General features: G+C 41.8%; 1 protein-coding gene across 1 annotated transcript; it reads left to right on the forward strand.

Moving 5' to 3' along the window:
- The first annotated feature begins 229 nt into the window (after positions 1-229).
- Positions 230-3,541, forward strand: LOC122308472 (FT-interacting protein 7). The gene has a single exon (XM_043121819.1). The coding sequence runs from the start codon at positions 387-389 to the stop codon at positions 3,381-3,383; it is 2,997 nt and encodes a 998-aa protein (XP_042977753.1). The 5' UTR covers positions 230-386; the 3' UTR covers positions 3,384-3,541.
- The last annotated feature ends 8,274 nt before the right edge of the window (positions 3,542-11,815 follow it).

The raw sequence follows: 11,815 nt of genomic DNA on the forward strand, positions 1-11,815 counted from the left end.
TAAATTATTTTTATTATAAAATAAATTTAATTTATTAAATAAAAATACGTAGTTACGTAATTATTGTACGGATGCAGTAGGGAAAAAAAAAATAGTAGTAGTAAATAGAGTTCCACATCCCAAAATCTCGCCACGTTGGCAACCCTTGTTTTACTCGATATCCCTGACGTGTACACTTCTCCACGCTCCCACCCACTTTCCCTTTTAAAAGCGCTTCTCTGGCACCCGTTCCTCCTTCATTATCAGACCCACTCCCTCCCCCTCTCCCTCACTCGCAAACAATCAACTCTCTTTCATCTCCTTCATTTTCCTCTCCTATACCACTTCCTGTTCATATCCTTCATCTCTCTCTATCTGGAGATCTTTACATAGTTTGAACCCAAATCATGGCAGAGAGCTCCGGTAGGAAGCTCGTCGTCCAAGTCTGCAACGCCAAGAATCTAATGCCCAAAGACGGCCAAGGAACTGCCAGCGCTTATGCCATTGTCGACTTCGACGGCCAAAGGCGCCGAACCAAGACCAAGTTTAGAGATCTCAACCCTGAATGGGACGAGAAGCTCGAGTTCGTCGTCCACGACATCGACTCCATGGACTCCGAAATCTTGGAGATCAGTCTTTACAACGACAAGAAGAACGGCAAGAGAAGCAATTTTCTTGGTAAAGTAAAGATTGGTGGAAGCACTTTTGTGCAGTCCGGCTCAGAAGCGCTTGTCTACTATCCTCTAGAGAAGCGGAGCGTGTTTTCACAAATTAAAGGAGAGATTGGACTTAGGATTTGTTACATTGACGAAAACCCGCCCGCTTCAGAATCAGTGGTTCCGCCTGTTGAGCAAAACTCGGAGGCGGCGCCTCCAGTGCCGGTGGAGGAGGATGCAAAGAAGCAGGAAGAGAACAAGGACGAGAAAGGTGAGGAGAAGAAAGTAGACGACAAACCGAAGGAAGAGGCTAAAGAGAACGAGGAGCAGCCGCCGGATAACTCGAAAACCGAGAAGGATCCAGCTCCGTCACCGGTTCCGACGCCATCTGACGTGGTCGAGAACCCTCCTATTGCACATAACGAGAAGGCGAAACAACTGAAAGAGAAGACCGAGACTGCAAAGCGGGCGGATCTCGGTGTAAACGAGCTTGAGCTTTCGTCTCTGTCCAGCGATCGGAGCCGTAGCGCATGCGATCTCGTTGACCGCATGCCGTTCCTCTATGTACGCATCGTTAAGGCCAAGCGAGCCAAGCCTGAATCGGGATCATCCGTTCACGCCAAGCTCGTGATCGGGACTCACAGTGTCAAAACCGGGAATCAGAGTGATAAGGATTGGGACCAAGTGTTCGCGTTTGATAAAGAGGGCTTGAATTCCACCTCACTGGAAGTGTCCGTGTGGGAAGAGGAGAAAAAGGAGAACGATCAGAACACAGAGAGCTTCCTCTGTCTGGGGATGGTATCATTCGATTTGCTGGAGGTGCCAAAGCGAGTACCGCCCGATAGTCCTTTAGCTCCGCAGTGGTACACTTTGGAATCGGAGAAGTCACCAGGGAATGACGTCATGCTGGCGGTTTGGTTCGGAACTCAGGCCGACGAGGCTTTTCAGGAGGCTTGGCAGTCGGATTCTGGCGGATTCATACCGGAAACCCGAGCCAAGGCGTACCTGTCTCCAAACCTGTGGTATCTGAGGCTAACGGTCATCCAAACCCAGGATATGCAGCTAGGCTCGCAATCCGAGCCTAAGCTTCGGAGTCCAGAGCTTTTCGTGAAGGCTCAGCTCGGCGCTCAGGTTTTTAAGACGAGCAGGACAGCGGTCGGCTTGCCCCCATCCAGTTCGCCTAACCCAACATGGAATGATGATCTGGTTTTTGTGGCGGCTGAGCCGTTTGAGCCATTTCTTGTTGTTAGCGTCGAGGACGCGACTCGTGGGCAGTCAGTGGGCCATGCCAAGATACCCGTGCCGAGCATTGAGCGGAGGATCGACGATCAGACGGAGCCGAAATCTAGATGGTTTAATTTGGTTGGCGACGAGAATCGTCCGTACATGGGGAGGATACACTTGCGAGTATGTTTAGAAGGCGGGTATCACGTGCTAGATGAGGCGGCTCACGTGACCAGCGATGTTCGAGCCTCTTCTAAACGGCTGGCCAAAGCTCCAATTGGCTTGCTCGAGGTTGGGATACGTGGGGCGACCAATTTACTCCCAGTGAAAACCAAAGATGGTGTGCCGGGGACCACCGATGCCTACGTGGTAGCCAAGTATGGGCCCAAATGGGTCCGCACCCGTACGATCCTCGACCGGTTTAATCCACGGTGGAACGAGCAATACACCTGGGATGTGTACGATCCTTGTACGGTTCTCACCCTCGGCGTCTTTGATAACGGAAGGTACAAGCGCAACGAATCCGGGAAGCCAGGAAAAGATTTTCGCATGGGAAAGGTACGTATACGGCTATCGACGCTCGATACAAACCGGGTGTACATGAATTCGTACTCCCTCACTGTATTGTTGCCTAGTGGAGCCAAGAAAATGGGAGAGATCGAGATCGCCATTAGATTTTCTTGCTTCTCGTGGCTCAGTCTCATCCAAGCCTACGCCAGCCCAGTGCTTCCACGAATGCATTACGTGCGTCCGTTGGGTCCAGCCCAGCAAAACATTCTGCGCCTTACGGCTATGCGGATAGTCACGACTCGGCTCGCTCGGTCCGAACCAGCCTTGGGTGAAGAAGTGGTCCAATTCATGTTGGACTCCGACAACCACGTGTGGAGCGTGAGGCGAAGCAAGGCCAATTGGTTTCGTGTCGTGGGTTGCCTAACACGTGCCGCGACTTTGGCACGATGGCTCGATGGAATTCGCACCTGGGTGCACGTGCCCACCACGGTTTTGGTGCACGTGCTGCTCGTGGCCATTGTGCTGTGCCCGTATCTACTGCTCCCCACCGTATTTTTGTACGCCTTCTTGATCATAGTCTTGAGCTTCAGGTATCGACAGAGGGTGCCACCCAACGTGGACCCGAGACTATCCCACGTGGAATCCGTGAGTCTCGATGAGCTGGACGAAGAATTTGATGGCTTCCCAACCACGCGATCTGCGGATCAAGTTCTTCGTAACAGGTACGATCGGTTACGGGCCCTAGCGGGGAGGGCCCAGACCCTTCTAGGTGACATGGCGGCACAAGGGGAGCGTCTGGAGGCCTTATTCAGCTGGAGAGATCCGCGGGCTACTGGAATGTTTGCGGTTTTCTGCCTATTTGCCTCTCTGCTGTTCTACGCCGTGCCGTTTAAGGTCTTCGTGTTGGGTTCTGGGTTCTATTACCTGCGCCACCCGAGGTTCCGTGACGACATGCCATCTCTTCCTACCAATTTTTTCCGGCGACTACCGTCACTCTCCGACCAAGTTTTGTAATCGTTTGGTGCGCTTTCCAACTAGATCATATGGTTTATTTATTTATCTTTAAAACATTGCTTTATTTATTTTAGCGATTGGAGTTTAACAATTCATATTGTAATAAGAGATTCGGTGGGGGCGGTTCAAAGTGTGGAACAAAAAGTTGTTGTCGGAAATTGCCTTTGAAAAGTGGAAGAAAGAGACCGTTGTGTGTGTGTGTGTGTGTGTGTGTGTGTGTGTGTGGGGTTGGACCATCACCGAATTTAATTATTTGCCTACTACAAGAGACAAAAGAGTCAAAGACTGTATGAGTGGGAGGAATGACCGTTGGACCAAGAAAGTAGTGACAGGCCCAGCAGGAATGGAACTACCTCTATGACAATGCGATGTATTTCTTATGCAGTACTCGGACTATATGTTGGGAAGGGGGGGGGGGGGGGGGGGGGGGGGGCGCGGTGGTGGGTGGGGTGGTTGTGGGCTACACATGTTCACGTAATTAAATCTTGATTTTGCCTTTTCTGTTTTACAACTCAAATTGCTAGCCTATTGACTCGCATTATCACCGTTTTACAACTTAAATACCGCAATATTACATTGGTGCAGTGATGTATTGATTCAAATATGAGATAAGATTTCTGAACTTGAGGGCCTATTGGACAGCAATTGTTTGGTAAGAGCTTGCCAAGAAGGCATGCATGTTAGCGCAATTGTTTTGTCATCCCGTTTGTCAAGGGTTTTCTCAGCTTAAGCTGGCCAACCCATGTCCCAAACTGTTATCTTTTGTCAATAAGATAGCTGGCCATTACAGAAGGTATTAGAGGGGCTTCAAGATTGTAGATAGGTGGCAGTCTTTGCCAAAGGAAAAGATCAATACAAAGACCCCTCCCATCATCCAAACAAACCTCACACACTCTCTTTACTATAGTTCTCCACCTGGGGGCAAAAATGTTTGAGATTTCGATTTCTTCCCCTTTTAACTCCTAGATCTGTGCACAACATAATTAAAAGAGTAATAATAGTTGAAGTCGTGAGTGTATAAATATTGTATAATTATTTTAAAAATAAAAAATATAAATTTATATAAAAAAAATTAACTTTTTAATAATAGATTCTACTCTTTCAAAACAACGTCGCTTGGACACTTTACAGCTAATGTAACATTAATCACAAAGAATTCAACTACCCCCAAGACAATAGCAACAATTTATCGTAAATCTCTTACTCCAAAAGTCACATCTAAAAAAGTTTTCTCACCAACCAAAGTTTTCATTTCAAACAGACAACCATATGGTATAATTATCTTACTGAGTTGACTTTGGAGTTTTAACTCTGGAGGTTTAAGGCAAATCAATAGCTTGCCAATGCTTATTTATTCCGATGCTGTTTGTCGGCAGACTCAGCACGTCTTTATAGAGCTATTCACAGGACATCGATCCTTTAAAGTCAAATGAGACATAAATAAGAATCAGACAAGAAAACACATGGCACCTGCACTGTAACTCAGCAAGACGTTCATGGTTCATATTTCATAATCAGTGCCAGCAGGATTCTATCAAAGAGCTATCACGTACGGTTCTGTTAATTGATTCTAATTTTCTATGTAAAATCTGTCATGATCAGCTCAAACATCAAAGAGAGAACAGCGGTAGAACTGTAGGAGGGGTGGGCTTAAACATTGGGCCTATTCAATTGCTATTATGGTCTGCATTTCCTGGCCAGTACCCAATTCGGCTTGGATCTTTTTTTCCTTTTCGATAGAATCATTTGTCGTGTGATCTGATCTTATAAGGATAAAAATGAAGGATAGTAACGTATTTAAACATCACGATGGAAATATAAGTTGAAAGAACAACAGAAATAACTGAGTATCCTTATCAACAATAATTTAAAAGAAAAAGAAAAGTAGAGAATCAACTATGTGGTACCCCCAAAAGATGCCAAATGTGTAGTTTGAAGAATTCACTGGTTTGTCTGATTAATCTGACACTCGCACCACTTACTGACCTGGGAAATTTCCTTGGTTGCTATTGGCTTGTTCATTAGTCTCCTCAAACATAGATAAAGTATACTCTAAATCACCAACGAATTATTATATTCTCCCGAAGTACGGATCGGATGATGTGATACTTCCATCCCATCACAACGTATCATGTGATTAAAATTAATTGCTTATGCAAGCATAATTGTAATTGATATGATATCCTAATATGATACCAGATCATGTACTCGCATTTTGGGTGTACCTAATAACTATTCATAGATCAGGGTCTTCTTCACAATGCAGAAATTAAGTACTCATTTAATTTGCTGCAGTATTAGTACTATCTCTGCTGCAGTGCTAGTACTATCTCTTCAACAAGGAGCAAAAGAGTAAAGAAATTAACCAGTGAAAGATGTAATTAGATGATCAAAGATGGGGTAGGGGCCGTATGCTAGCTCCTCATGAGGATATCAATATACGGTCGAAAGGAGAAGCATTACAAGAAAAAGAGTCTATTGCGAGATTTTATTGTCATCGCAAATAAAATCACCACAATAAATAATTATTTGCAAGGATTTTGATGACGCCACTCATTTTTAATCTCAACTTGCGATTAATAGCACCCGGTCCATTTACTTTATTTGTTGCTGCAATTTAACCACATGTGGCGACGAAATGAAACGTCGCAATCGGAAATAATATATTGCAACGGAGCATTTTGCGTCGGTATTGAGTTTTTGGGCGCCAAATGCATATGAAAACATTTGTCCCCCCTCCCCCCTTATTCTCTTCTCCATGTTTTATTGAGTACTGTGGAGTCTGGTCCACACCGTTCGAGCGAAGGCATTGGCCACTCGAGCGAATTCAGACAGATTCAAACGCTCGATGTTAGTTCGACAGTGAGCTCGAGCAGGAAGTTTTCGCTCGAGCGGAGGCATTGACCGCTCGAGCGAAGTCAGGCAGAGTTAAACGCTCGATGTTAGCTCGACAGTGAGCTCGATTAGATGTGGGAAGGAAGTTCGCTTGACGCGCGCTCGACACACCGCTCGAGTGAACATGCATTTTTAGGGTTTTCCCGCCGTTTAATTATATATATGATGTTTATATCATATGGCCGTACGAGTGAACATAGTGGACGTACTGTGTTGAGATCCATCATTGTAGTGTGATATTCCTCAATAATAAAATCATCTGCAGCTCCCGTGGACGTAGACAATTTGCCGAACCACGTAAATCTTGTGTCGTGTGTGCTTGTTTTTTCTCGTTCCATATTATTTTTCAATTCATTGTCATCGTTTTTCACAACAATTGGTATCAGAGCCAGGTTCAGGTCTGAGGAAAAACAATGGCTGGAGATGAATTGAAGGCATCGGGAATCGAGAAGTTTAATCGCACAGATTTTGGATACTGGAGGATGCAGATAGAGGACTACCTCTATGGGAAGAAACTTCATCTTTCACTATTGGGAAAACAACCGGAAAAGATGGATGATACTAATTGGAACCTGTTGGATCGACAGGTTCTGGAGGTTATTCGATTAACCCTGTCGAGATCCGTTGCACACAACGTCATCAAGGAGAAGACGACTGCGGATCTCATGGCAGCTTTGTTAGGTATGTATGAAAATCCATCAGTGAATAACAAGGTACATTTGATGAAAAAGTTATTCAATTTGAAAATGGCAGATGGTACGTCTGTTGCACAACATCTGAATGATTTTAATACTATCACAAATCAATTATCGTCTGTTGAAATTGAATTTGATGATGAGATACGTGCACTGATACTATTGGCTTCACTGCCAAATAGTTGGGAAGCCATGAGAATGGCTGTCAGTAATTCTGCTGGTAAATCTAAATTGAAATATGATGATATTCGTGATTTGATTTTGGCTGATGAGGTGCGCAGGAAAGATTCAGGCGAGACCTCGGGTTGGAGTTCAGTTTTAAATGTTGATCAAAATCAAACAGAGGAAGATCAAAATCAAAGTATAGGGGCAAGAGCAAGTCGAGGCCTGGTCAGCAGGCAACTTGTCGGAATTGTGGCAAAGCTGACCACATAAAGAAGAACTGCAAAAACCCTAAGAAGACCGATAATGATAGTGCTAATGTGGTAACTGAAGAAGTACAGGATGCACTATTGCTTGCAATTCATAGTCCAGTTGATGACTGAATACTGGATTCAGGGGCTTCCTTCCATACATATTTCACTGGGAGCTAATGCGGAATTATGTTGCAGGTGATTTTGGGAAGGTGTATTTGACTGATGGAGAAGTTTTGAACGTAGTGGGGATGAGAAACATTGATATTGCACTCCCTGGCAAGAACAAATGGGCCTTGCAAAAGGTCAGGCACATTCCTGAGTTGAAGAAGAACCTCATTTCTGTTGGGCAGCTCAATGAGTGTGGTCATTTAGTGGTGTTCTCAGGTAGCACTTGGAAGGTCACAAAAGGGACATTGGTACTGGCTTGGGGTAAGAAAACTGGTACACTATATATGACTACTGGTTTGATTGACATTATTGCTACTACCGTTGCAGAGAACATAGCAGATTTATGGCATTGCAGGCTTGGCCATATGAGTCAGAAGGGTATGAAAGAACTTCTATCTAGAGGCAAGCTACCAGAATTGAAGTCAGTTGATCTCAGTATGTGTGAGAGTTGTGTTATGGGAAAACAAAAGAAGGTCAGCTTCTTAAAAAGTGGCAGGACGCCTAAGACAGGAAGACTGGATCTTGTGCACACAGATGTGTGGGGTCCTTCCCCAGTGGCATCTCTTGGAGGTTCTCGCTACTACATTACGTTCATTGATGACCATAGTAGGAATGTATGGGTTTATTTTTTGAAACATAAATCTAATGTGTTTAATATGTTCAAAATTTGGAAAACCATGGTTGAGACAGAGACATGCTTGAAACTGAAATGTTTGAGGTCTGACAATGGTAGTGAGTATGTCGATGGTGGGTTCAAGGAGTATTGTGCAGCTCTGGGTATCAGAATGGAGAAGACCATTCCTAGGACACCACAGCAAAATGGAGTTGCTGAGCATATGAACAGAACCATTAATGAGCGTACTAGAAGTATGAGGTTGCATGCTGGACTACCACCCACCTTCTGGGCAGATGCAGTCAGCACTGCCGTTTACTTGATAAACAGAGGGCTATCAGTTCCACTGGATTGTGGATTGCCTGAGGATGTTTGGAGCAGGAAAGAGGTCAAATTTTCTCACCTTAAAACTTTTGGTTGCCTTTCTTATGTGCTTATTGATTCTGATGCTCGTAGTAAATTTGAGGCTAAGTCAAAGAAATGCTATTTCATTGGCTATGGAGACGAGGCATTTGGCTATCGTTTCTGGGATGATCAGGGTCGGAAGATTATAAGAAGCAGGAATGTGATTTTCAATGAGAAAATGATGTATAAGGATAAGTCTAGTATAGTTTCTGTAGTAGCTCCTTAGGAGTCCGAGTTTGTAAGATTGGATGACCTACCAAAGGTCACAGTGCAGTGTAGAGATGTGAGTGACGGGGAGAGTGGGTCTAGTGCACCCATTCCTATTATTCCGCAGGTAGTTTCAGAACTGTCCACTCCTACAGTTGCAGTTCGCAGGTCAGTTAGGACTATACATCCTCCACAACGTTTCTCACCTACTTTAAATTATATTCTGTTGATAGATGGTGGAGAACTGCAGAGTTACGAAGAAACCTTACAAGATAAAAATTCTAGCAAGTGGGAGCTGGCCATGAAAGATGAGATGGATTCCCTGACGCCCCCAAATTCCGTTTGGGATCGGGTGGACATTTGAAGCGTCGAGACATGCAACACAAGGTTACCTGCCCTCGTTCATGACATATAAGATGCAATGTTCCTAACATGCATATAACATTATGCAATATTCACAGCGGATAAATTTTTTTCTTTAGCAATACTATGCACCAAACTGAAATATCCCAAATGCTTAAAACATACTTCATATATAAAGGCCCATTGAATAACTAAGATCACAACACTGGTCCAAAATGGTTATGATCCAAAAAGTACTGGAGATGCAACTCCATCGTACAAGTAGTAATTTACGTTAACTACTATATTGACATTGACGTCGTATCGTCGCTCAGTCAACTGTGTCTAACAGCTCCTGATTCTCCTTCAGGTCCTGTAATAAGATCTACCATTCGGGAGGAATGGTAGTTGGGACTACCACAATAAGATTTGATTACAAATCTCAGTAAGTTAACAAAAAACTTTCACAAAGGCTAATGATGCATGGATGACAGTAAAAATATGAATGTATAATCAAATTCATAAGTAATTAAAGCATAACTTGATGTAAAATATAGAATAATTGACATAACTTAAATTGAAATGTGAATTGAACTTGACTTGACATGAACTTGATCTGAAACTTGACTTAACATGAACTTGTTCTGAAACTTGACGTAACATGAAAAATACATATTCCACAGTTGTTGTGGCCCCATGTACATAGCATAATTGACATAACTTAAATTGAAACGTGAACTGAACTTGACTTGACATGAACTTGATCTGAAACTTGACTTAACATGAACTTATTCTGAAACTTGACTTAACATGAAAAATACATACTTCACAGTTGTTGTGGCCCCACGTACATAGTATAATTGACATAACTTAAATTGAAACGTGAACTGAACTTGACTTGACATGAACTTGATCTAAAACTTGACTTATCATGAACTTGTTCTGAAACTTGACTTAATATGAAAAATACATACTCCACAGTTGTTGTGGTCACATGTATTCTACGTGTAAATACATACTCCACAGTTGTTGTGGCCTCATGTATTCCACACATTACAATGCAGTTAAATACATATTCCACAGTTGTTATGACCCCATGTATTCTACGTGTAAATACATACTCCACAGTTGTTGTGGCCCCATGTATTCTACACGTCACAATACAGTTAAATACATACTCCACAGTTGTTGTGGCCCCATGTATTCTATGCGTCACAATGCAGTTAAATACATACTCTACAGTTGTTGTGACTCCATGTATTCTACGTGTCACAATTACTGTGTCTCACGTAGTGTATGCGTCACGATTGCTGTGACCCCATACTTCGTGTGCCACAGTTGTTGTGGATCCCATGAAACTGAATGTAACTCAAGATGAAATGTGACTGGAATACGAAAGGACTGAAGCCCTGATGTAACATAACGTGACTTGAACATAACTTGAAATATATGACCAACTTGAGATAGAAACATTTCGTAACATGACATAACATATAATAGACAACATATTTAACATGACATACTTGCAACAATGAATATTACATGATATGACATACATGTAATAGATGATATACTTAGCATGACGTATTTGTAATGTACAGCAATACATGACAGAATATATTATGTAACAGATAAAAACTGATGACGGAATAAATTCTGTATAACAGACAATTACGTGATAACTTGGCATGGTATGACATATATGATAACACACATATATATACTATAGTTCTTTTACTTAGCACACATACACAGTAGACTGCTAGTAAGTTAAAAACTAACTTACCTCGATCTTCGCATTTTTTATAAAACCTCAAGTTCGATCATGAGGAACTGTAATTAGTGATTTTAAAAGTTAGCACTAAATCACTAATAATTTGAAATATGGAAAATACTAACTTAAAGAATAAAATTTTCATTTTACTCTCTATATGTAGGAAAATAACCATTTTACCCATAATTTAAACATTTTGCATACTAACTTCAAAAGTCACCAAAATTTACATGTCTCATGTAAATTTTATCCTCAACTCAAATATCAATTTAGAAAAATTTAAAACTAATCACAACTATTAAAACTCCATAGGGCCGAAATTCTCATATGCTATTTCCATTGATTTTTGTTTCCAACTTGTTTTGATCAACCTTTTGATCTATGACTTATAAATATGTGATCTTTAAACAAAACCATCACATGGTTTAAAAAGATGTCCTAAAACATATATAAGCTTCTAATTCAAAATCACACGGTTAAAATTAACCAAAACATAAATTTAGCCAATAACATCCACACTTTGGCTTATCTGAATATCTCTTTACAGAAAATTTTATATATTTGAAACTAACATCAAATATCTTCAAAATAATAATATAACATGTATATAAGATACTTAGGATCTTCCAATAAAATTATCAAAGTCATTGGAATAGGTTTAGACCACCAAAGAGTTAAACTTTCTCAAAACAGAAACTGTTTTTCCTCTTCCAATTTCTAAGTTTCTAAATCTAAGAAAATATTTCATCAAAACCTTTAATCATGCAAAAATCCTCAACCAATAACCATATACACATATTAACAATACTCCATAAAAATTTCGGACCAATATCTATCCATTAGCTTGGTCAAAAACTCCAAACTATAACATATTCTCCAGTTTATCTCCTAGAATGACCCTTTTACAGTGTACACAA

The sequence above is a fragment of the Carya illinoinensis genome, chromosome 4, assembly GCF_018687715.1.
Source record: "Carya illinoinensis cultivar Pawnee chromosome 4, C.illinoinensisPawnee_v1, whole genome shotgun sequence".
NCBI lineage: Eukaryota > Viridiplantae > Streptophyta > Magnoliopsida > Fagales > Juglandaceae > Carya > Carya illinoinensis.